General features: G+C 44.2%; 1 protein-coding gene across 1 annotated transcript in view; it reads left to right on the forward strand.

Annotated features, from left to right (window-relative positions):
* Positions 1–22,536, forward strand: part of MAN2B2 (mannosidase alpha class 2B member 2) — a 331,173-nt gene extending 308,637 nt beyond the window's left edge. The window contains exons 17-19 of the mRNA XM_086964114.1: positions 3,242–3,354; positions 18,191–18,308; positions 21,770–22,536. Of these exons, the coding sequence (XP_086820240.1) occupies positions 3,242–3,354; positions 18,191–18,308; positions 21,770–21,864 (326 nt within the window). The 3' untranslated portion in view covers positions 21,865–22,536. The remainder of the gene's footprint in view (positions 1–3,241; positions 3,355–18,190; positions 18,309–21,769) is intronic.
* Positions 22,537–27,476: the final 4,940 nt, after the last annotated feature.

Here is a 27,476-nt window from a genome sequence, read left to right on the forward strand (position 1 = left end):
ATCTAGGGGTACTTCCTACTGGCAGTGCGGGTTATGATAGCAGGGTTTTTGTGGCCTGACAAAGTTTAGTAAAGTCCTGAATTACCTCAGTATGTATAGGTTGCTATGACAGGCAGGAGTTAATAAGACGCATATGACCCTTAGTTAATTTCTTAAACACCTTCCCACTATCGACCCCCTTCCATATTAATCTTAGGTTATCAGTTGAGGGGATCAAATTCATGGCCTCCGGAACATGGGTCTGGGAGCAGAGCTCAGTACTATTTTAATAGGATCATGATCCCCATGATCCGTAGTGATAACCTCTGCAACCTTTAGTCAATCTTCGAGAGAAGGGCAGAATAAAACAAAATCTATTGTTGAACAACATCTCCTTCCCCTGAATGTTAGTTGTGTATGGCCGGTTGCTTTGTGGCCTCCCACTAGATCCATAACATTGACCAAATTATGCGATCTTAAGAACATAGCAAGTTCAGCGCCCCTGCGAGCAGGTGGTCCAGAGTTGCTCATCCCCACATCGTACCCCTTGTTAGTAAGTTTGGCATTAAAATCACCCCCCAACAAAATCCCAGTAGGAGTCCCATATTGAGTTGGGTGTCCAAGTTTGAAATAAAAATAAAAAGGACAATGAAGTTCTTATTGGGAACGGAGTAAAAATCATTGTTATAAAAGTTTACCAGGTAAAAACAAACTCTCCTTTTAAAAAGCACAGCTTGATAGTTTTGGCTGTTGGTCGGAAGGGCCTTAAAACTGCCACCAGCGGCCACATTAATCCCAATAAAAAGGCCCCCCAACAGTCTGCCCAATTTGGGACTTGGTGCTTCGACACTGAAACAATGAAACCCTTCAATATATAAATCTTTGGTGGCCCAGGTCTCCTGTAACATGACGATATCATTTTCCTTTATTGTGCGCAACCAATCCTGATTATCGAGCCTAGTTCGAGGCCCCACCACGTTCCAGCGTGGGACGCTCAGATCAGCCCCACTGCTAACTCTGGTTGTCGCTGCCGTATCTGTGTTCTCATGAGATATGGGGCTGGTGCCCAATCTGGCCCCCCTCATAGACCTGTGTTTTGGGCATCGATGGTGGTTGTCAGTCCTGAGCATCCAAGTTGGAAAGTGCATAGAACCTATTGGCTGTCGGAACAGGTACGTCAGGATCCCTTACTGATGTTTCTAATGTTTTGTAGAAATAGCCTAAGGGAAGTGCGCAAATATCTGTGTTAACGGCGAAGGACTGCTCTCTGGTGGTTAGTAAACGACGGACCGTTTGCGGTCTCCGAAAGTTGAGAACAATACAGTTGCTGTTAATGTTCTTACTTGATTGGCCAACCCACCCTACTCTTCTGGCCATAATAATTTCATCCATTGAGGAAGGGTTAAAGTTTTTATGTTTACGTAGCCAGTCTACAGATTTATTTCGAAGATCTGACCAAGACACCCTCTGACCCAAGCAAGATTTGGAACACCGGCCAGAACTAGCACATAGGGACTAGAGGCAGGTGGTAAATTCAGGACTTCAGTGTTTGGGTTTATGCGTAAATCCCTACGGTGTTCTCTGTTGCCTTTAGTGGGGTCAACCATGGTGATACCCGACTGGGGCAGATTACAATTTACACTCCCTACGACCGAATTTGAATTATTTATATTGTCTAACCTTGATGTAACCTGGTTATCTCTCCCAATGGAGGTAGGGTTAGGCACAAAATGATCTCCTCGGTTTCGACAAGCTACACATGAGGTAGCGAAGGGGATGTCTAAGGGAGGGGCGATACCAATTGGTTGCATCTCGTTACCACGTCTATCAGCTACGGATGTTATAAGTGTTATGGGGTTCCCCTCCCCCTGCATCGGTAAAATCATTATTTAGCTTCCCCCCGCTTAACTTGTCCATGGCAAAGTTCAAGCGCGTTAATTTCCCCCATAGCAAGTCAAAGTTCTTGGCAATCGCCTCCTTTATGCAATCCAGCCTTATTTCAAGCGCTTCCGTTGTGAGGCCCAAAGTTGCAGTACCCATATCGACCTCATTTCGTCTGTTCTCTGGAGTAATATCTATCTGAGTCGCGACAGAGTTTGTGCTGACAGTCTCGTAAACTTCCAGACTACTGGTTGGTAACACACTTTTAGCATTTTTAGATTTGGGTTTGGACTTAGCATTTACATCGTTTGCAACATTTTTCTTCCTTTTAACTGGTTCAACAACTGGTTTATGGTGTCTGTGGAATTTTGCAGCGTGTTAGTACAGGGCGCGACTATTGCGGACATGTTAGAAGAGTCCAGAAGTGGAGTGGGTGGACTCAAAGTAGTAAGACCAGCTATGACTGGTGATACGTTCACTGTGTCTGGGCATAATATATTGGAATCAGCTTGGCTGATGTTTGTGAATTCCACTATTCCTGTAATACGTAAATTGCTGCGCCTAGACCTGGCTTCCAAATCCTCGTTCTTCTGTTGTATCGCATATAAAATTAACAGCGATGCTGCTGTTGCTGGCAAAACGGCAGGTGGCTATGCACTGGAAGAAGCACAGGCCCCCCACGATAGCGGGATGGCTGCATGCAGCCACATATTGCAGAGATCAGCTGACGAATTATTGGGAACTAATGCTAGTAAGATTTAGACTGGTAGATATATGGTAGCCGTTTGAGAGGTGGCTGGAATCCGGGTTGCAGACCTACATAATGCTATTTAAAAACTGCACATATTGGAGGTGGACGGGGAGATCGCGGGGGAATTGCCGGACTGATCCCGCTGACTGTGAGCGCAGAGGCCTATACACTGACAAATACAGGAAGTTTACAGCACACGTATAGAGATTGGATGGACGAGCAGGTAGCATCAGTAGGACATTTGAAATATCAGGAGGACTGGGTAAAGGGGGGTTACTATGGGGTTGTTGAGGTGAAAAGTTAGTGACAGTGGCAGTGACTCAGAGCAACTATTAAATTGCATGTTATGTTGATCCTCAAATGTTAGAAGGACTGAACCGCCGCTGGGCCTCTGGGATGTCGGCAAAACAGCTGTGTTATGAGAGTCTGAAGATGCTTTAAAATGCTGCCTGCCCCAGTGGTTGTAGGCGACTAGCTGTGTTCACTGTACTGATATGAAAATAAATGCTTTAAGAAAAATAAAAATAAACTTTTACTATCATTAATCACCTTAACACTTGCTTTTTACAAAAAAAATTAAAAATGTAACATATGTCAACAAAGATATTTTATTTCATTTATCATTCACAGATAAATTAAATCGTGCAGATGCAGACTTTGATCGTGTTCTCCTGAGGATCAGACATTTATATGAAAAGGGGGAAGATCCTGTTCTGTCTCAGTCGGTTACAGTAAATTTGAAGGTAACCTTATGTATTTATGTAGTATTTGTTTAGCGTGAATTTAGCCAAGATTTTAGTGGAGCCAACGAGTAATAAGAGAGATAGCTGGTTTGTGGATTGTTACCGTATTGTGACGTTGTTGTCTTTAAGGAGTAGCGTCATCAACTCTTTCCTAACCCAGAGCAGCGGGGGTGGTGCTGAAAAGAACTAGTGCCTTGTTTTTTTTTTGCAATCTCCAGTCTGATGGCGGCCTGGCTGTGGTTGTGTTTTGAGCCACTAAAGATGGTGAGTGTGTCTGCAAGATGAGCAGGGGTGGTCTGATACAGCTGGTTTTGAACATATTGCAGGTTGGCAAGAGTAGCCAATTGAGTTCCGTCGGGATGACAGTGATGTGCTCATATTTTTTCAAGCCCTGAAGATGTGCTATGGTTTTCAGGATGCCCCTCAGAGGTGGCAGTGCGGAATATGGAACGCTATGGGGCAGGGCTTCATACAATTGTGATAGTATAGAGGCTTGCATAGCAGTTTTGAAGTTACTATTTGGAAATCCGTTTTCATTTCCTTTAGACTAGAAGAGAGAGCTGGTAACTAAGCTGTCTTTGATTTTTTTGGCATTGTGGTAGCTGAGATTGGTGTCCTGGGTGAATCCAAGTTACTTAACCTTCGATGAAAGTTGGGGTTCGAAGCCATCAAGGTTCATGTCATTGAGCCAAGTTTGTACTTTTTCTTGTTTGTTGATCTTGCAAAATAATAGGACTTCTGTGATAGTTGGATTGAGCTGCATGTAGACGGTGGACATCCGGGTCTGGAAGAGGAGCAAGAAGTGTGTTAAGGCATTGGATGGTTGCAGCAGAGGAGACTTTCAAGTATAGGTTTGTTTCATCAGCATATTAGAGAATCTTGATGCTGTTATTTTGTGAAAAGAGCTCCAAAGGGGCTTCTTTTAGAGTTAAAAGCTAACATTGGACAGTAAAGAACCCTAGGGGACTCCACAGGTGACAGTGATCTTTAGGGACCATGTGAACATACTGTTTTTGGTTGGTTGGGAGGGAAGAGAACCAGTGAAGGACATTGTCAGTGAATCCAATTTGAAACTGGTTTGAATGGTTAACTGTGTAAAAGACAACGGAGAGGTCCAGCAGTATAAGGAGGCAGAAGTCATCTTCATCTGTGGTCAGAAGGACGTTGTCTAAATATGTAAGTCTCTGTGTGCCGCAGCGTTAGCTGAAGCATATTTCTAGTTGTTCAGGAGATGGTTAACACTTGTGTAACCGTGGAGTTGAGCATATACTGCTTGTTAAGGTATATTGCAGATGATGGGTGAATGAGTGATGCGCCAATACCTAGCAAGGATTAAAAATATAGTTTGGGTCTTGCAGTTGAATTGCAGTGTCTCAAAAAGACCCTTGTTAAGCCAACATGTTTCAACCTGCCTTGGTCTAGGGCCTTCATCAGGACTAGTGAAGTCCCTGCCTATATAAGCAGTCGTGCCATGCAGAAATGAGGCCTAATGATCTCTCCTTAAATCAAGGAGACTTTCCCTCAGAAACCATATATTGAGGTGGTTTAGATATCATGCGCATCTCTCAGGATGCTCCCACCTGTAGGCCCACATTTGTCAGGGTAGGTAACCTATGAGTGAACCTGCAGCATCCCACATCAGACCGCAGCCCAACCTGGAAGATATTGCAATTCAACTACAAGACCCAATCATTGTTTGTAGTTATGTCTAGGGTACCCTGATACAATTTACCTCTTACCTTTTGATTTCCTGCCACATATCCAGCTACGATTTATATAAGAACTCCCATCCTTTTTTGGTTGAGTTTGTCTTGGTTATATGGTCATACCAGGGTGTGGTTAGGCTAGGCACTAACGATGAAGCATGCCACTATCAAGTGGGTGAGGCGTCTACTCCAAAATCTTTAGGATGACTGTCCTTTCTGGCATCTCTGTCCTAGCTGCCCATTTGTTTTTGTGATATAATGAGCTGCCTGTGTATTGCCCAAAGGGACTTTAGCACCGTGAGGTTGTCAGTTTTGTTTGTCTTCCATTTGCTTTACTTTCTGTGGATGAAGCATTTATTGGCCGTGAAATCTTTAGAATACCTAGGTGCTGACAGTTTTGGCTTGCACTTGTGTGTTTCAGTTGGAACTTGGATGTTCACATAGTTTTCCAAAATATTGCTGAAGCTGTTTAGAAGCATGTTGGCGTAGTAAAAACCTTAATATTTATTATTTGGGCTTCACTTTGTATGTTATACCTGAGCTACAATTAGTGTACTTTAGATTATTTTTTTAAATGTAAATGAGTTTGATAGCAATGTCTATGTATATTTTTTTAGGAACTGGTTCAGACCTTTCACGGTTATCCACTTTGGCCATAGAATGCAAATGTTGGATAAAAATAGTTATGTAAAAATCACTACATAAATTCATTGAATACAATGCTTTCCATTAGTCCTCATCAAATCAATCAATCAATCAATCAAAGCATTTATATAGCGCACTACTCCCCCGGAGGGTCTCAAGGCGCTAGGGGAGGGGGGGGTCCGCTACTGCTCGAACAGCCAGGTCTTGAGCTGCTTCCTGGAGGCAAGGTGGTCCTGGGTCAGGCGGAGGTGGGTCGGGAGGGAGTTCCAAGTCTTGGCGGCCAGGTAGGAGAAGGACCTTCCTCCTGTGGTGGCTCTTCGGATGCGGGGGACGGAGGCGAGGGCGTGGCCGGTCGATCGGAGCTGGCGTGTGGGGGCGTAGAAGTTGAGGCGGCTGTTGAGGTATCCTGGGCCTTGGTTGTGTAGGGCTTTGTGTTCGTGGGTGAGGAGACGGAAGGTGATTCTCTTGTTGACCGGGAGCCAGTGCAGATCTCTCAGGTGTCCGGAGATGTGGTTGCGTCGGGGGATGTCCAGGATGAGTCGTGCAGAGGCGTTCTGAATCCGCTGGAGTCTCTTCTGGAGTTTGGCGGTGGTTCCGGCGTAGAGGGAGTTGCCGTAGTCCAGACGGCTGGTGACGAAGGCCTGGGTGACCGTCGTCCTGGTCTCAGTGGGGATCCACTGGAAGATCTTACGTAGCATGCGCAGGATGTTGAAGCACGACGAGGAGACGGCGTTGACTTCTCTGGTCATGGAGAGGGAGGAGTCCAGGATGAAGCCCAGGTTGCGTGCGTGGTCTGTTGGTTTGGGTGCGTTGCCCAGGGCAGGGGGCCACCAGGAGTCGTCCCAGGCGGAGGGTGAAGATCCCAGGATGAGGACTTCCATCTTGTCCTAATTCAGTTTCAGGCGGCTGTTCATCATCCACTTGGCTACGTCTGTCATCCCTTTGTGTAGGTTGGCTCTGGCGGTGGCGGGGTCGTTGGTAAGGGAGAGGATCAGCTGGGTGTCGTCGGCGTAGGAGATGATGTTGAGGTTGTGTTGGCGTGCGATGGCTGCGAGGGGGCTCATGTAGACGTTGAAGAGGGTTGGGCTGAGCGAGGAGCCTTGGGGAACGCCGCAGATGACTTCGGTGGCTTCTGATCTGAACGGGGGGAGGCGGACTCTCTGTGTCCTTCCGGCGAGGAACGAGATGATCCATTCCAGTGCCTTCTCCTGGATTCCGACGTTGTTGAGGCGCCGCACTAGGGTACGGTGGCAGACAGTGTTGAAGGCCGCGGAGAGGTGTAGGAGGATGAGGGCCGCTGTTTCTCCGTTGTCGAGCAGGGCTCGGATGTCATCGGTGGCTGTGATCAGGGCGGTCTCGGTGCTGTGGTTGGCCCGGAAGCCAGACTGCGAGAGGTCGAGGGATCCGTTCGTCTCGAGGAAGGCGGCCAGCTGCTTGTTGACGGTCTTCTCAATGAATTTTGCAGGAAACGGGAGCAGCGAGATGGGGCGGTAGTTCTTGAGGTCGGTGGGGTCGGCTGATGGCTTCTTTAGTAGAGCGCTGAGTTCGGCGTGCTTCCAGCTATTCGGGAAGGTAGAGGTGTTGAAGGAGGTGTTGATGATGTCCTGCAGGTGGGGTGCGATGACAGCGTCGGCCTTGTTGAAGACGTGGTGAGGGCAGGGGTCGGTCGGAGATCCGGAGTGGATGGAGTTCATCGTGCGGATGGTGTCTTCGGTGCTGATCGGGGTCCAGGCGCGGAGGGTGGTGGTGGGGGGCGGTGGTTCAGTCGTGGCGTGCGTCGGTTGAGTGCTGAAGCTGTTGTGTATGTCCGAGATCTTGTTGTGGAAGTAGGAGGCGAGGGAGTTGCAGAGGTCTTGCGAAGGGGTGATGTCGTTGTTTCCGGCGTTGGGGTTGGAGAGCTCTTTAACGATGTTGAAGAGTTCCTTGCTGTTGTGTGCGTTGTTGTCCAGTCGTTCCTTGAATGCAGTTTTCTTGGTGGCGTGGATCAGTTGGTGGTGTTTTCGGGTGGCGAGCTTGAGGGCAGTCATGTTGTTCGGTGTTGGGTCTCTTCGCCAGGCTTTCTCGAGTGCTCGGCAGTTCTTCTTGGAGCTCTTGAGTTCGTCGGTGAACCATGGGGCTTTCTTGCTGCCGGGTCTGCTAGGCGGGGTCTTCAGAGGAGCGAGGTCGTCTGCGCAGTTGCTGATCCACTTCGTGAGGTTTGTGGCCGCCTGGCTTGGGTTAGTTGCGCTGGTGGGAGGGTTCATGCTCAGGGAGTTCGTGAGCTGGTCGGCTGTAATCTTGTTCCAGCTTCTGCGTACCACCTGTTGTTGGTGGATCGTGGTCCTTCTGAAGCTGAAGTGGATGCAGCTGTGGTCCGTCCAGTGGAGTCCGGTGGCGTGGCTGAAGGTGATGTCCTTGCTGGATGAGAACACAGGGTCGAGTGTGTGTCCGGCGTAGTGGGTGGGGGTGGTCACCAGCTGCAAAGGAATGAACAATACAGCCAGTTGATATTTGTAACATTCTGTTATTTACACTTGGAATAATATAGAAGGAGAAAGATCACAGAAGAAAAGAATCTCATTTTTAGATATAGAAATCTGAGAATATCTATGGCTTGATGGATTGGAATTAGAGACTGGTGTACACAAACTAGACGAACACAGATCTGAAAATTGTATCCATAGGCATAACAAGAGACTCCCAAAGATGCATACACATAACAGAAGATTTTCAAAGATGGTTTCCAGGAGGCAAAAGGGTGTGTAGAGGAGATGAAATTGCCAGGTATTTAGAGCTGTGGAAAATCACAGCCGAGAACGAGAGAATCCGAATTATATCCTGGTCAAGGCAAATCATAAGATAATTGAGGTAAGAAGAGACTCATTGAACTACTGTGCCAAATATACCCTCTTCAAATAGGAGATCAGAATGGAGTGCACAACAGTATCACAAGCTGCAGAAAGATCAAGAAAGATGATAAGAAATGCAGTTTGCGAGGTTCGAAAACTAATGACAGAAAAAGGAGCAGTTTCTTTGTTAACAAGTGTGTTGGGGGAGAGGTAATAGGATATTTATTTGTAGACTCCATGAACTAAAGAATGGAGAGGAGAGAAAATGGATCATTGAAGTCGGGGATGAGTGAAGAAAAAACTTTTTGGAAAAGAAAGAAGAGTAGGTTTCCATGGATAGGGATAACACTAGGCGAAAGGAAGGGATTGCAATAATCGGAAAAGGAAATAGTCAAAGGTATAGCAGAAATAAGGAGGAAGGACTGGTTGTCAGGGAGTGGCATTGTGGTTAGCTTTAACAATGCAAATGAATAACTCTTAGTCCCAGGTGGGTGAAGAAAAATGGAAAATGTGAGCCTTTGGAGGGGGATACAGGAAGAAGGGAGGGATGAAGAAAAGTAAGTACAAAGCATAGATTCTTATTTGCTGCAACAGAACATGAGTTTCGTCCTTTTGAATGCAGTCGATCAATGACCAAGCTTTGACCATGAGTGTGGGAGATAATGAGAATACATGTTTGCAACTTTTTTATCTTTAATGTGAATAAGAGCACTGTGCATCAGATAAAGAGTGTAAAAGCCCCCATTAACTTAGTTCTTATCTGGAGAAATGAATGGTGTTATAATGCATCTACTTTTACCCTGAATAAAAACGAACAATCTCGTTCTCAAGGCAGGAAGCTTACAGGTCCATTTGGAGATTAGGTATTTTACCTTACTAGGAAAGACCTCATTCCATGGATCGCTCTCGGTTACCAGTGCAAGTCCAAGGGCTATCCAGGGTCCATGCCCGATTTTTAGAATGACCAGGGGCTCTGAAATGTAATTGTCTGTAGCTGCAGCTGGTAGACCAATGGGCGCCATGGATATTGTAAATGCTTTCAGGAAAGTGCTTAAATAGCAGAAATTAAATAGCAGAAATTAAATCTTTGCTACTGCCTCAAAGCACCTCAGTCTGATGAGTAATAAGACCCGAAATACAATAACATCTTTGAACTCTTAATTTTTTCCAATGTTAAACCCTCAACGGGAATAAAATTAATCAATAAGAAAGCACTGACATAAAGACTGGTTTGACCACAAAAGGCTCTGACTCGCTCCAAGTTGAACTTCTATCAAATAATAAATAATCTTAAAGTCCCAACTAACAGATAAAGCTGGTAGTTCTCACACTGTTGAATTTAGGCAGTCCTTAATTAAAATTTAAAATTTCAGTCAAGAAAAAGGTCACTGTATAAGAGCAGCATCACCATATTCCCGGACCCTTTGTTCGGTAGACTGGAAGGGACATTTCTATACATGAACAAAACCCGGCTGTTTTCACTGACTGCCCGGTTACAGAGATTTAGAAACATGAGAGCCGTACGCATTCAAAGGTTTCGGTCATTCGCCAAGTCAATGCAGTGATCATGGACATCAGCCTAGAACTCGTCTTTCTCTGTAAAATTCGCTCACTTCTGCAAAGTAACCACCGGAAAGAGCTGATCTGTGCATTGGTAAAGGCATACCTACACCACTGGAACATCACAGTGCTCTCTAAGTAACTCGTCAACAGATAACAAGGGCTTCAAGCACAGCCAGCTAGAAATAGCATTATCTTGTGAAAGAGTGACCGTAGATAATTTTATCTGAACATGCTTGCTTGGGTCCTATTGCTGGCATGAATCAAGTTCAGTTCCGAAGTATCGAAAACAAGCCAATATACCTGTAAAACTAGCATCCTGTTGCATATACCTCTGCTTGTCTAAGCAATTTGCATTCAGCAAATATACATTTGGCTTCCCAAGAAGCTGTTGAATGGTTTAAGCAGACATGCTAGACTTTGGGAGTCAAGGCCCCCAGGTTACAGGATGCACTGATCCCTAACCGAAGAGCAGAATCAAGCTGCATACCTTTCTTTTGACAAAAATGTTGGTTTGAGACCCTCCCTTTCTCAAGTGCCCTGTGGTTTCACTTACCTCACAGTGTACTAACTCACTCTTCGAATCTCTAAACCTAGCAATAGAATTGAACACTTTAATGCTTTCTTCGCTGAGCTTAAGGAACAATTAAACATATTGACTTCTCACAATCTGAATTGAAGGCATTTTTGTCAGTGTTTTATCATATGAGTGGTTCTCAATATTATAATAATAATTATAGTTGGTAACTAGCATAAGGAACAGGAATATGCAGAAAACTGCATGAAATGACTCATTTAGTGCATTATCGCAGAAGAAAAGTATAATCTAAAGTGAACACTGCACTTAAGCTCAGTTGAAGTCAATAGACTGGGGGCTTGCATTTATGTGGCATTTTGGAAACGAGTGGAGGGAGATTGCCTTTAAACATGTTTTTTTATTGAAGCCTGTGATTTGAGCTTGAGCACCCTTTACTCAGTTCAGCGACCTTTACTTGGGTAAATATGGCTTACTCGCATTTTAATGAGGACAATATACATACATATCTGATTAACGTATGATTGCAAGCAGGTAGTATGTTCTGTATCTGAGAAGCGATTTGGGATGTCCAAAGAGACTGGTCTATAGCAGATATTGAGTATCCCTTACAAGCAATGCTTTTTTTGAGCCGCTGCTTGCACATGGGACCCACCTGCACTCATGTTCGGGGACCAGTGCTTCTTGTTCCTCATCAGATTTCTCACCCAGAGCTAGAGATTGATAAAAACACAAGGAAGATGGAAGGAGCAACAGAAATACAGAAAAAGCATGACAAAGGGAGAAAGCAGGAATCTGCTAGAGTGTGATAAAGGTGAAGGGAATGTCTGGTGGACGATTAAGGAGGCATTAAGTGGAATGAAGACTAGGCAGCCTTGGTATTCAGCACCCCAACCTACAATAGCATTGGCGCTGCTCTGAGCAAAACCTTGGGCCCCACGCTTATTCTTTTACGAATTAAGCTCTGCTTAGCAGACATTACCAGTGAAAAGAAACAAATAAATAGGGATATGTTAGGAGTATAGTCCCCTTCAAGAAGGAAACCCAGATCCTTTCAAACGCTGCTCCTGTGGAGAATGACGTCTGAGAGGGAGTGTCCCGGAGTAAGAAAAAGAATAGAGATTACACATCCCCTTGGTGGCAGCCCTTCTAAGGTCCCTTTGCAGTGCTCTCAGCTGAAGGAGCCACACAGCAGTTCAGGAGGAGCGTTAGATAGATACTCCTGTTTCAAAGTGTTGTTGAATAGCAGAACTTTAAGCAACACTCTTGGAAACACTGATGAATTGGTTCTGATGATGGAGGGATAGCGTTCCATTCTCTTGGTGCATTCCTTGAAAAGACTTGTTTCAGAGTTTTCAGTAGGAGAGAGTGTTCTTCTCAGTATAAGTAAGCCATCAATTATGATCAGTTTGTCATCTGGACCGCTAAGAGAGAATATCACCTTACGTACTGTGTCGGCCATGCTGAATATGCTTCCTTCCTCCATAGCAATGTATATCAGAGTGAACAGGATTGGGTTTATGGTCAGATCCAGGTATCCGTACTGAACGGGCCGTGCATATATAATTGCCCAATACATTTAATAAGATACAACAGCAATTAATATTTTGGTATTCATTTTAAAACAGTGGTGCTTAAATAGAAAGGTTATCCATCCCCTTTAACCCCTTCCATGCTGGTGACGAACCCCAGCCGTCATGCACTACAGTGCTCGTGTGCTGATGACGGCTGGGGTTCGTCATGGCCCGCCCGTGTTCTGCCGGCTGCAGCACACGGGGAAAATCGCGGCCGCACGGAAGGGGTTAAGGTACTGAAAATAAGCCTTTCATTTCCAGGTTGTTGGTGGGATTTGGTTGGAAAGATATAAAGTTGCCTTATACATTTTAGTTATAAGTATTAAGACGTATTATAATATTTTAGCTATAGTATAGTCTTGGAACTGATAGTGTCAAATTTGGCCAAGCCCGCTCATCCAAGAAATTGAGGTGAAGGACATAGCTTAGATCAGAAATACCATTTATTTACATTGCCTGCAAAATAACTCCCAAAAACTAGTGTACGGGTTCTTATTATACAATCTAATCCTACATTTAGTAGTTGCACAATGTAAAGAACTACACGATTGATTACTTAAATAAAACAGGATGTATTTTATAAACAAATTACATGCTACCACTGGGAGTATATGTGGGACAGAGAATTGTCAAAATTCCATCCTCCGTATTCAACACACCGTCTAGCTCCGAACAAGTGCTTTCATAAAACATTGCACTGATAAGAGAAACATTCAACGTAGGTTTGTGTGTACTTTTAGAGTGGGAATTGTAGGCTGTTGTTTGTCAGCATTACAAAGCAATACATTATTAGTAGTAGGGGAAGTCACTGGGGGTTGTCTCTCGCTTGATCCTGGGTGGACAAATCATAGACATTGTATACGTGGCATTCACCTATGTTTTCGATCTCATCTGTCATTTCAACATGTTTTTACTGCACCTGCTGCTAAATATTACTGCAGATGATGAAACACACGTACTTTGAGCGTATGACGTTAGATCAGTGGCGTGGTTTGCATTTTTCTGCTAGTATTGAAGCTATGCATAGTGCTAGATATTTTTTGAAAGGTAGATCCGGAGGCTTGGTTTTCTTTCTTTTTTGTGTCTTCCTTCAGCAGCAGCTGTCAGTCCAAAATACACAACTTATGGTGAATGACCTGTTGTTATGCTTGGTGTTAAGTATTTAAAGGCAAGAACCACAATTGGGAACAGGGCAAGTGAGAAAATAGGATAAATGGGATAGGAAATGAGGAAAAATTAACAAAAATGAGCCTAAAACAGCAGTACTCGAATAATCTAGATTTACTTATTTCACATAATTTCTGGCAACACTGTAATGTTTTATATATGTTTATGGCATGTGTAGCTGTCGATACAGCACAGATGTCAAAAACTGTTTTGGACCTGAAGTCCTTGATGCCTACAGTGTCAAGATCATCCTTGGAGCATGAAGGTTCAGAGAACAAAGCTCTATCTTCTATCGGTTCCGAAGAGCAGGAGCACCCTATCCTGTAGCAGCTGCAGTATGAACTAGAAACTTAACATAAGCAAATCCGCATTCATCTACAGATGGGTCGAATCCTTGCTTGGACCCACCAAAGCCAATAGACTCTGCTCCGCCAAAGCGCAATCTCACCTTTGAGGAAGCCATCAATGTCCTGCCTATGCCGGCACCAAAGGCTCGGAGAGACCCAAGACCACCAGCACACCTCTTCCTCGTCGTCCTCCCCCTTCTCCTCCTTTGCAAGCCTTGCCACTTCTCTCCCCCTTGGTCACCTCCTGATCTCTACCTCTCTCAGCACCGGGGTCACAACACTTTGGCTATGGGGACACAGTCACAGCGCTCTTTACAACCCTTACGAGCAGCCCTTTGAGCCCCATTCACAGAATGACCCTTGGGATGACAAGGACATTGAACCCCCGGGAGACACTTACCTAGACATCTACCCCACCAGTCCGTCTCCATCCAATTTTTTTAAACCAATTCTATTGGTTTTTCAGCAATAAACAATGTAGGCATTACATTTGTCCTATATCTGGTGCTTGTAGCCGATAATAGTCAAGACTGCCCATAGCCAGCCAGTAAACAATCTCTTCTCTCTTCTGCCCCCATGAGTAATTATAGTGCTACAGATATAACATTTATAATATTCTTTGGCATGTACCAGCCCGTTGACCGTTGGACAGGGGGGCGAGCGGCACTCCATAAGCGGACACCATCTCATATCAGGTAGCGTAAGAGACCCAGTCTGGTTAGGAGAGCAATATAGTGATGAGTGGAGAGAGTCAGGCTAATCCCCTTGGAGTCACTGCAGGTGTATCTGGCTCAGGTTAAGACAAGCTATCCGCCAGATTTCCCCAGGCTTGAGCGCTGTCAATCTTATTCATACCACGCTGGGCTTCTCTCATAAGTATCCTCCCCTCACAGCCTACCCAAGTTATCATTTCTTTCTTCCACACTACCAGTCGTGGACCCCCCGGTGTCTTCCAATTTCTTGCTATCTCACGCTTGGTGATGATAAACGATAAATCTTGAAATCCACTTGTGACTTTTGTCTTTGCCAGTTAGGGGAACCATCCTAATAAACAATGTCAATAGAGTAAGAAGATCGATACGGCCTTCCAACGCCCAGTCTGCCACCCACTATCACTTCGCCAACTCGGTCGGATTACTCTCACTATGGCTGGGCTCACTGGAGTGACATGGAAGAGCTTTAGGGGAACAAATGAGGCCAGGAGTTAGTGGCAGAAGGCAAGCTTATTTCTAATACCACCAAACGCTGTGCCCTCGACTCTGCCAAAACCGTGGCTCGCGGAATCAACTCTGGTGTCATGATCTGCATGCACGCATGGCTGCATGTCTCTGGTTTCAAGACAGAAGTCCAGCAGCATGTGCCTAATCTGCACTTCACTGGGGAGTACCTCTTTGGTCCACAGGTTGACTAAAGGCTGGATAAAATTAAGAAGTGCACAGGCATTGCAAAGGTCATGGGGGCTTTGCAGACCCCATCTGCCTGTTATTCCTTTAGTCGGTCCCAATACAGGAAGGCTCCAAGACCAGCTCTCCAGAGACCTCCACCTCATTTCAGCTGCAGCAATCTCAGCAGGCCTCTCCTCGTGGCTACTTCAGAGGGGCTCCATGGATGACAACCCAAAAGGTAGTGGTAAGGGTAGCACTGCAAAGGTTGCAGCCCTGCCAAACAAGGACTTCCTTACCCTTCCCCTGAACACTGTGCACCTGTCGTGGGATGACTCCAGGGGTTTCTTCCACGGTGGGAGGATATCATATCGGATCAGTGGGTCCTCGCCATCATACTCCACTTTTACTTTCTGGAGCTTGCTACCACTTCTCACACCATTTCCCCCGTAGACTCTCCCTCACCCTTCAACATCAACGTCTCCTTCGGGACGAGGTAGTCACCCTTCTGTAAAATGGAGCCATAGTGCTGTTACACTAGCAAGGCACAGTAGTATACATTCTCTGCTTTCTTATTCCCAAGAACGATGGGTCTCTCAGGCCTATACTCGACCTTCGGCCCCTTTAACAAGTACATCCGTGCCAAACTCTTCCACATGGTCACATTCCAGGATATCATTCCATTTTTGCAACAAGGCGACTTCATGACCTCCCTTAACCTGAAGAATGCTTACTTTCACATCCAGATCCACCCTGCTCACCCCTGGTTCATGCTAGGTCTCCAGCTTTACCAATTCAAAGGGATTCCCTTTGGGGTCACCACCACCCTCAGAGTTTTCATCAAATGCCTTTTAGTGATATCCACACAACCCTGTGCGGCCGCTTACACGTCTTCCCTTACCTAGACGCCTAGCTGATCAAAAGCACAATCCAAAGCGGTGCTTGCCTCATACCCAAACCACCATAGATCTTCTGTACAGTCTAGGTTTCACCATCACTGCCACAAAATCCCACCTCTACCTCCTTCAGATCCAACGTTTTATAAGGGCGTTCCTCAACTCTGTGGTAAGAAAAACCTTCCCAAGTCCAGCAAGGGTTCAAGCCTTTCAAGCATTGCTCCCTCTTTTTCCGGCAGGTTTGACCGGTAACTGCTCAGACAATCATGTCCCTCCTTGGCATGATAGCCTCTTCTATTGCCATCATCCCTCATGCCAGGCTACACATGCGTCTGTTGTTTGAGTGCCCCCTCCTACACAGTGGCCACAAGCAGAGGGTCACTGGCAGGATCTAAAGTTGATCTGGTGCCGTACTCATGTTGGAGGGCCGTCCCTTCCTCGACCCAGTTATACAGGTGACCATTACAACCGATGCATCCCGCTCTCGGTGTGGAGAGTACTTGCACAATCTCATTGTTCAGGGTCTGTGGACTCCCCGTCGACAGGGTCTCCACATCAATAACTTTGAGCTGCTAGCCATCCAACGGGCACTCAAAGCCTTCCTATGTCACATTTGCAACCAGATGGACCTCATTACCACCGACAACGTGACCGTCATGTAATATCTCCAGAAACAAGCCCGTACTGACTCACCCCATTTGTCAGTGCTCGCTCAGAGCATTTGGGGGTGGACCATCCACCACAGAGGCCATCTACATGCGGAATACCTTCCAGATGTGGACAACTGCTCTGTAGAACGCAGCATCACGTCCACAAGTGGGAACTCCACCCGCTAGTCCTGCTCCCATATGTCTGTCATTTGTGGTTTCCTGACAAAGATCTCTTCTCCACCACTAAAAACGCAAAATTCCTCCTTCAGGTGCCCACACCCGCAGTCCAGGAGCAATGCTGTAGGGATAAACTGGTCAGGGATAGTTGCCGATACTTTTCCTACTCTCCCATTCCTTCAATGCAGAGACTTCGACAAACATCCCTGACCCTCATGCTGGTGCTCTCACTTGCGCAGCCCTGGTTTACCACCTTCCCTGACCTATCCGTTGTCTTGTGCAAGAGACTGCCCACCTGGCTGAAACTTCTCACTCAGAACCATGGCACAATCCTGCACTCGAACCCCAGTCAGCTCAGTATTGCAATTTGGCTCCTGAGGCCTCTAGGGTTTGGTTACCTCAGTTTCACTCCAGAGTGCTTGGCCATCCTCAAGAAGGCACACAGCCTCACTATTTGAGCTCTCATGTACTATGTTGACAGGACTAAGCCATTTTGAACAACAACAGCTTTGTTTCCTTCTCCAAGCCACATAAACGCCATGCTCCCTCCAAAGCCAGTATAGCACGGTGGTTGGTTAAATGTATCCAAACCTATTACAGCAAGGCCAACAGTATTTGCCAGTTCCTCCCAGACCCAATTCTACCTGCAAGAACGTGACCTCTCTGGGCTTTTTAGGTAATATCCCCATAGCTAACATCCGCAAAGCAGCTACATGGTCCACTTCACACACTTTCACTAAACACTACTGTGTGGACATCCTAGCATGCCAGCAAGCCAACGTTGGCCAAGTTGTACTTCGTGCTATTTTCCAGTCCTCTGCTACATCACCCAGCTAGCTATCACTTAGGAGACAGCTGCTTTACAGTCTATGCACCCATTGTGTATCTACAGCTACACATTCCGTGAAAGGAACATTTTACTTACCCTGTGTTTTGTGGCAAGGGGTGCTGTAGAATTACATGCACACACCCTCCTCCCCAAAGCCTGTGGTTGTTGGAGATGTCTTTTTTCCTGTGGCTGTACTTTATTCCCATATGGACATCTGGTTCTCTCTTCCCATGCTCCATTCCTTCCTCACCCTCTGTGCGGAAAAACAATCTAACAATGAGTCGATGCCTATACGCAGATGCACTAATATGTGGAGTCGCAATACCTTGTGACTCCCAAAAACACTAAATGGCTGGAGGATGCACAGCATGCGAATCTACAGCACTTCACACCACAAACAGATGTACGAGGTAAATTATATATATATATATATATATATTACAATCTCTGATGATCTAAACAAATCTGATATTAACATTTCATTTAAAGTTGCACTATAATATTTATTAATCTAAATTTTCACTTTTCTGTCTGTACAAGTCTTTACTTAAAGGCCTGGGAACGGTTCTGTCTGTGGAGGAACGCTCTCTCACAGGAACATGGAACATTAACGAGGTAAAAAGATGGAAATGGAAAACAGCGCAAAACGTTAAAGAAGGTAAGGACAGTTCTAAACAAATTCGTTTTTTAGTGCTCTGTGTAGGTATTTATGACTTGGCGGCACAACAGTTGTACAGTGAATACCTTTGAGCAAGGTTTTTACTGGTGGACTGGGAATTATATATTAGTTTTTTCTTTGAAACAAAGCCAGGAAACCCTGACTGCTGCAACAGAACACGTAAATTACCAGGTTGCAACAAAAGCTAGGGGTACACATGGCTTCAGCTCTGATGAGGAAGGCTTGAGCAGCTGGATGCCTTTACCATGAACTAGAACCCTAGGCAAAGGTATCCTTCTATCTGAAGGAGCTAGCCTACAGAGAAGATGGTCAGTTTATCATTTAACAACTGCTGGAGAGTCATACATGTCATTGGTTACTCCCTCATTTTAGACAAATCATTTCTGCAGAACAGTCATAAGTTTTTCTCTTTTTCACAAAGACACTTTTCAACCATATTTACATAATTTAAATTGTACTTTTTTTCGCTGCAGGCACCTATTGATTATTTCTGGTACAGCTAAATCATTATATTGGTAAAACACATATGCTTACAAGGTTCCACAATCAACATAAAATGCTAAATTTGAAGGACTAGAACCAAAGACACCATATATCCTGAAGAGACAAGAAGATGGCTGAGCTTTCGCTACCCATGTTTGCTGGCCAAAATGCCCAATCTTTCTGTTTTTAGCACATTGCTTTTACAGAAGCTTATAAGACATCCTCCTGTTCTACCTTAATAAACCCATCAGATGCAAGAGCATAACACACATCTTTCACTGTTTACTGTTTCCAAATTATTATTTTTTACTTAAAAAATACTATTAATATTGTATGTATTTTAAGCTACTGAACTACAACAATAGCACAGCTATCAATAAGCGTTGAGCTTCCAAGAACAAATATTTTCTGGGTATTCATCCAAACCTATTTTGACTCTGTGTTGTCACCGCGTCTTCCTTTCTCACTTTATATTTCAAACATCTTATCAATACTTTTCAGCATAGATATTGGAAAGGATTCGTGCTTAATAAATAATACCCTTCATAGCTGATGAATCTCTATTAACATTGATTTCTAGTTTTATGTTTTTTTGTTTTAGATTACATTACTTTTATTTTAAAATCGCCCATATAAATGTAAAGGAAAAAAAAAGAAAAATTATAAGAAAAGAAGAAAGCAAAGGAAAATATAATTCAAAACAGCATTTTAAATACCTAAAAATATTATTTCAGCACTTTTCCCATCATGGATCACCATGGCCGAGACTTCGCAAAGCCTTAATTATATTGCAAAGAAACAAGAGCTAACTATACCTGGCAAATTTTATGAAGCTTTTGTTATTAATTTGTAGACATAACTATTACTGCTTTTTAAGTGAACTTCAAATGTTTTTCTAAGCATATGTTCATCTGTTACCAAATCTAACCATAACTTCACTTTCATTGTAGTATTGTCGGTGGCAGTCGGCACTCTTGCTGTTCTCATGGTATAGACACACTTTTGTCCATAGTAAACGCATTTTTTAATTTTCCATAAAATTCTGACCCCATGGACCGATCGGGGCACAATTTGACATAGTGAGCTAAAGCTGCACTTTTATTATTTACTGCTCATGGCCAGTAGCCCCCTATTATGCCCTTCAAAGGCTCATTTATTTATTTTTCCCTGTTTGTTGGCACCCCAATTTGACCAGGGGCACTTCGAACATGTTATAAAACTGTTGTGGCGAAGGAGGAGGGGCTGTGGCGAGTGCAGCAGTCCCACAGGAAATGTAAAAAGAAACTGCAGGTCTCCTGGGTTATTAAATGCATTTTGAAAAAAATATTTTATTATGGGACAGTGATTAATTAGAATCATTGCTATGTATATAGATGAAAGTACATTGAATTATAATTATTGATAAATTAATGTTAATTTATTGGCAAAGGCAATAAGGCAGCATTATATGTGTTGATTTGCTGACCCTTTGACAAAGGCAAAAAGTCTACTTTTTATATTATGGTGGTCCAACCCTCCGACATAGGCAAAAGGGCTGCCTTACTCTGACCCTTTGCAAAGCCAGTTGTTCTGACTCACTAAAAAAGACACCCATTCTATTGTTATGTGACAGTCTACTTAAAATAACACTCTTTACATTGTTACAAGAAAGTCTGCTGTATGCAGTCGCAGCATGGGGAAGTGCCCGCAGGGGTGGTGCGGTTGGGTGGGTGAGTGCAGAGCTTGGCCATATGCCCGCCATGCACAGTGATGGGCATCTCGCATTACGTTAAAAAAAACATAGAAATTCACTGAAAAAACAAAGGTTAAAGTGACGTGATTAGATAGTTGGAATAATATCTTATTTTACATTTGAAAAAAGAAACTTAGAAACTCACTCAAAAATCAAAGGTTAAAGGGACATTATAGATTAGGTGATAATGTCAGTTAAACATCCAATTTAAAACAAACACAACCACTGAAATTCACTAGTAATAGTTATCCCAAATAACTGCAATTTGTGCCTAAAGTAACTATAACTTGCGACCGTGTCATGCATTGCTAATACCTCACATATTACATCACTCATTACATGGTCCACGACATCATTGATAACATCACTGCAGCATCTGAAATTGATAAGAACACTGTGCACGGCCCACGAGTGTTGCCCAGAGAAAGACAAGCACCCCGGCTCCTGGACTTTTCTGAAGCCTGCGATTGGGTTAAGGTGAAAGCAGGGCTGTAGGCCAATGTGAGACTTGTAGCTCGGCAGTTTACTGTCCAAAGAGCTGAAAAACATTCAAAGCCAGATCAAGACTTTGATGTGCATCACTAGTATGAGAAGCACCTTAGATCACCTCCCAGAATCCGCTAGGGATACAGAGTATGACATGGGTATGGGGTAAAAGAGGGCCGCCAAGTGGGAAGCACAGCCCTGACAAGCATTAGAGTGCTAGTCTTGAGAGACTACTGTGTGTTTTTTTAGTGTGTGCTTTATTTAGCATGTGTAATAAATACTGCTTTTTGCATTAAAGATTAGTATTGGATTTTGCAACCATCTTATTGGGTTCACTGGAGGATATCTTGAGTCATGAGCCCTCGCATATCTTGCACCTACCGCCCCTTGAGGCGCCTTGGAATATATCTATCTATCTATCTATCTCCCCAGACCATCAGGAAAAAAAGGCCAGTGGTTCTTATTTTCCCTAAGGCCCTCTGAAAGGGGTTCAGCAGATAAGCATCCATAAATAAATCCGCTGTGTAGAGAGATAATATTGAAGGCTAAACTTGTTGGAACCCCAGTAGAAATTCATTAGTAGTGTTTTGCAAATCATTTATATGTAATTCGACATTGGTGATGGGTGCACTTGCAAATAGCCCCTAATTTCAGGGAAGTGGTCCAGTCTACAGATGGATGAATAGATCCAATTTGTCATCGCCGCCTTTCTTCTTACAGCCATTGTCTCTTTTTACAGGTTGGTTGAAGAACCCCAAGCATATATCCGAAGACTATTCAGTGACACTGTACCCAAAGGAAATAAGAACGTTTTTCATACATTTCCAGAAGTAAATATCCAATGTGGATTTTCAACAATTTACAACTTGATGGTGATAAAACCTGCTGACATTTTGCGCTGCTATATTCTTGCTTTTGGATTAATTTCTACACAGACTTTCACATGTTCTTTTCATCCCTGGACTCATCTGTTTCATTTTCACTTGGCTTACCCTATTAATTCACCTATACTTTCCATCATGTGTTGTCCACACCTGTCCACACTCTCACTATCAAATCAGATTCATTTAATGGGAAGAATCAAACTCACCTAAACCTTAATATTAATAGTGTGTAGATGCAACTTTAAAAAGCAGTGTGCTGCTTTGTTAATGCTATCAAGAGAACCATCTGTCCATCCGTGCCAGTTTTTAATGGAGAACCGTGTTTTTCAAAAAGGTCTACAGGATGTGTTAAGGAGTACATTTGAAATGACTGTTGAAGTAATCAATGAGTTGAAGATCTGTTACTCAGGACAGACTTGTATTATATGTAAACATTGTATATGAAAATGAATCCTATTTGCACACACATTTTTTATGAATGTTCCTAAGAAAATCCAATCCAGTCCTGCATTTACCTACAAATGTACTACTGATTAATGAGAATGAGAAACAGTTCAGGTTGCTATCATGGAGCCATTGTTTAGTGTGCTCCTTGTGCTTTTGCAATAAAGTTTAAATTGTGGTATTTGTCTTTGGTTTCTCAATTGTTTTGTTTTTAGGATCACAAATCTGCAGCCAAGGAGCACCATATTATTGTCTAACCATAATAGGTAATCAAACTTCGCAACCGCAATATTTTAAATCTGTGGCATAATGGCCACAAACTAACACCTCACAAGGAATCATAAATCTACAAGGATGGCCTTAACGCCTTAGATCAGCAACTTTATAGAAATCTGTCTAGGAGATATGGTACCCACACTGAAGACAAAAGAAATCCTCTCTGAACCTGAACTCAATGGCATATACCACACCCAAAAGAGGGACCGCCAGAGAGTGAGTCTAAACCTAAACTAAGCGAGCTTAATATCAGAGTTAACAGCTGTAATGACCGGATTTTCCGCTTAGATGGAATCCGCCCCTAGGGGCCCCTCCAACCCAGCCAGAACGTAATCACCTCCCTCCTTAGAACGTATTTACAATGGGTATGGATACATATATGTACATTTCGTACCTAAGGATAGGGAAATAGCAATAAACATGCATAGGTTTTCTATCATATCCTATTCATATCAGCTAGTCTCGCGGCCACTCAGACCCAGACTAATCTACCCTAGGGCAGATATGACACACAATCTGGCGTGTCTACACATGGGCCTGCAGTCCCAATGCTCTCATTAACACACGGTTCACAATCCAGGCGAACCTCCACGTTGGTCTCCTCCCCAACGCTCTCACATACACTCGGTCCACAATCCAGCGAACCTCCACGCTGGTCTCCTCCCCAGCGTTCTCATTAACGCCGCATATCAACGACGACCACTTTCCTATGGACACCTATGGGAGCAACTTCTCATTTATCTACTTGGGATAAAACTAGGACAATGAAAATTTAGTACGGTTCTTCTAATTGAAATATGTACCTTCTGCTCTTGGCATCAAAGGTCCCCTCGCTTCCTATTGGCTTGATCACTCCTTACCTGATCGGGATTTCACATCCGTTCATGCAAACAATGTTCAACTGCAAAGGTCAGTTACCACGATTGAACAAGAATACAAGGCACATGTCGGTTCACAATAAACCAGGGCATTTATTAATAATAATCATAAACACAATACTATGCAATATATTTTCTGCAAAGGAAAGGTAAAGGTTAGAGTGATTTAAAGAAAGGGCGGAGGTCACCTGGTTAATATGAAGTCGGGGCTCGGCAGTCATCTAGGTTCCCTTCTCGTCTCTGTGTCTTGGCCCGTCTCAAAGTCACACCCCAGCCGTCACAAGTACACGTCTGCACCGCTAGGCTCAATCTCTTCTGCTTCCCTCCAAGTCACCGGAACCTTGCTGGTTATTGGCTACCGTATCTCTCTCTCTCTGTCTCTGTGCGCTCCGCGCTATTTCTCCTTCAGTCTTTCTCAGAGAGTCTCGGTCTTAAATCTTTCTCGGACTTCAAAGATGGCGACTGTCCGCCGAAGAAATAATTAATAGCAGAGATGCTAACGGCTAGCTGCCGCCTATGAACTAACTCCCTAACTGTCTAACACCTTCGCTAATATCAAAGCCTGTTCCTTCATGGAAAGTTACGGCCAGTAACCTGCCGCCCACCAAATTCTTGTACCTCCCCGTACCAAGGACACGTTCCCAGCCGGCCGGCCTGAAGTTGTGTCTTCGGCAGCGACGGCTCGTGGAGGGAGTTACGGTGGGGCAGGAGGGCGGGGAGGGGGAGGGGCAGGGTGGAGGTTGCTAAAAACCGGCATATGGATAATTGCAGGTAAGTAAACAATTTAATTAATAAAACGAATTTCGTAGTGCGCCTTGCATCGCAAAATGCAATGCAGTGCGAGCTACGAAATTCGTTTTATTAATTAAATTGTTTATTTACCTGCAATTATCCATATGCCGGTTTTTAGCAACCTCCACCCTGCCCCTCCCCCTCCCCGCCCTCCTGCCCCACCGTAACTCCCTCCACGAGCCGTCGCTGGTCTTCGGAGTGGAGAAAAATACATTCCTTCGATAAGGGCCAGCCTGAGCCGGTTCTCTCCAAGCGAACAACAGCTTGAAACCAAAACATTACACTTGACCTAGAAGGCCTCTCAAGCTACCAGGCAGAGGGCAAGATGGAGTCTGTCCCATTTAAGGCCTACAGGGCCCAGAATACGCATAACTCCATGGAAAATATCCTAACACGCTAGCAAAAGGGTGGATCATGACTAATACTTATATATTTACTCCCTAGCTTAAATTCATAAGCCCTACTCTAAGGAAAGGGGTACGAAAATACCCTACCGTGTCTCCTAGAGAGGTCCTACTTATAATCCTAATCCCTACACTATAAAGCTGATAGACTGGAGTCATTCTCCATCATTCTCCCTCCAAAAAGGGCCGGAAAAAGTCCGCCATTACATTACACCCCTTGACTCCAGTCTATTAGTTGTATTCTAAATAGAACTAACATCAGTGGAGGAATAATAAGAAACAAAATTAACTGATCTATGTCTCTTGCCAATTCTACAAAACTGCAGTAGGGAAGGAATGCACTGAATAAAGCAGCAGATAGCTATTAAAATACAAATGGAAACAATAATCCCCCCTAAAATCTGTCGTAAAGAATGCAAGTCAGGTAACCAATTAAAGAGCCAGTCGAACCAGCCCTCATCAATATGCTGTCTAATTTCTGCAGTCAAGTCGTGGAGTTTGTCAATATGGGCTTGGATTGATTTAGAGTGATCGGACAAATTAAAACAGCATAGTCCTTCAAAATCAGAACACTCATGTCCATGTTTTAACAAAAGGTAATCGATCGCTGCACGATTCTGCAAAATAGCTCGACGTTCACCCTGGGCATCTAATAACAAGTCAGATAATACAGTAGAAGTTTGGTTAATGGATTTAACCATCCAGCAGGCCATCTTGCCAATCGTTTTTGCATTATAAACGGCCAATGCTGGAACACCAATAATGGAAAAAGCTAAACCAAGGTATTCCGATTTAGAGTAGAGGTGAACAGAGGAATCACAATATTCATGTAATGACATAGAGTCTCGCACCATACGGGAATGGGAACTAGGATGTGAGGAAAACATCATCAAACTTAATCTAGTAATAGCACAGGGACCTCCAGAAATATTTGCAGGAATATAGGGCCAGGAGGAGTTTCCGCAAGAAAACAACCACCCAGAGGGCAGTAACATTGAACGGTAATAACTAGGGGCAACTAGTAAACGTTTGCATGTCATATTTTTTTTGACGGAAACACATGAATTCGGAAGTCTCTTTAAACACAGCAATCGTTGATGAGCTGAAAAAGAAGTGGCAGCCTGAAGTTTTAATTTAAGACATTCGGTAATAGCCTTGGGATCACATGTTAAAATAAAACACAGGTCACCTTGCGTGATATTATAGGTTGTGATCTGGGAATGAATAGGGGGATCAGAATCTGAAATAGTAGTACATAAGGGACAAAATTCATGGGCTGTGAAATCGCCCAGAATAATATTGGGTCGAGCACTTGAAATATTAAAAATATGTCGCAAAGTTTCAGTAGATGCTGGGACAGCAACCAAACAGGTCGCTAAAATGTCAGTCACAGACCTCATGGGGGTGAGGCAGAAATGTGGAGAGTAAGTCACTCTTTTTGCGAGTGTTATCCAGAAGTTGGCCGATGAATCCCACGCAGCAAAGGAACGCGGAACTCGGGTTCTCCAATCAACCGAAGTCGGCGGGTTCTCTCCTCTCCCGGCATAGCAGACCAAAAGGAGTCCAACGCCGGCACATCCTGCAGCAGCAGTCCAGAGAATGATCTGAAAGAATACAAACACAGGCCTTAATCATTCTCGTAAGTAACATTTGTCAGCTGGGACAGCTTCCAAGCTATCTTTCCCTGGCTTCATCACCAAAATGGTGTTGTCATGACCGGTCGCAATAATCTCAGCCTGTTCAGGGGGACGTTTAGGCGATTGCACCCATATCTTAGCTCCGGGGTTATCAGAGGAGCCGAAGCCCTTTTGGCCACGTGTCGTTAGCAAAGTCGGGGCAGTGCCTTTCTTAATCTCACCACTGAAGACAGGCATAATCAACAATTGAGCAACGCGGTCAGACTTTTTGAATGATAAATCAACCTCACTGCTATTAAGCAGAAGGACCTTAATCTCTCCCTGATAATCGCTGTCAATCACTCCTCCAAGAACTTGAACACCTTTTAAGGCAAGGCCCGATCTAGGGGCAATCAGTCCAAAGCTACCGGCAGGTATACAGACACCAATGCCAGTTTCAACAATGATTCGGTCTCTGCCTTTTAGGACAATGTCATCCATAGCATGCAGGTCCAAGCCTGCAGAACCTGGGGTCGCTCTGCATGGAGCCAAAGCTCCGGGGGTAATTTCCCAATACGTGACAGTTTGGACAAGGGTATTCGGTTTTGCATCAACAGCTGGAGGAAACAAACGCATTAAATGAGATTCAGCATGCAACAAAGGACGATTATTCAAAATCAATAATGCCTGGAGTAAAACGTCCCTCCAGTGTTTGTAATGTTCGTCCATTAACTTTCGCAACTGATCTTTTAGCAAACCATTCATTCTCTCAATCAATCCCGCAGCCTGTGGATAAGATGGAATGTGAAACACCCATTCAATGTTATTTTCCACACAGAATTCCTGCACCAATCTTCCACGGAAATGGGATGCGTTATCAGATTGAATTTGAAATGGAACACCATAATATAAAATGAGTAGTTCCAATGTTTTAATGGTATTGATTTGGGTAGCATTTTTGCAAGGGAAAGCGACCAAAAGGCCGCTATAGGTATCAACAGCGGTACGAATGTATTGACAATTTCTGCTCATAGGGAGTGGGCCAATATAATCAATTTGCCAAATTTGAGCGGGCAACTTTCCTCGATGTAAATGGCCTTGAACAATGTGAGGCACTTCTCTCTTTCTAGAATGCTGGCAAATGGGACAATG

This window comes from Lissotriton vulgaris, chromosome 3_2, assembly GCF_964263255.1.
Source record: "Lissotriton vulgaris chromosome 3_2, aLisVul1.2, whole genome shotgun sequence".
Classification (NCBI taxonomy): Eukaryota; Metazoa; Chordata; class Amphibia; order Caudata; family Salamandridae; genus Lissotriton; species Lissotriton vulgaris.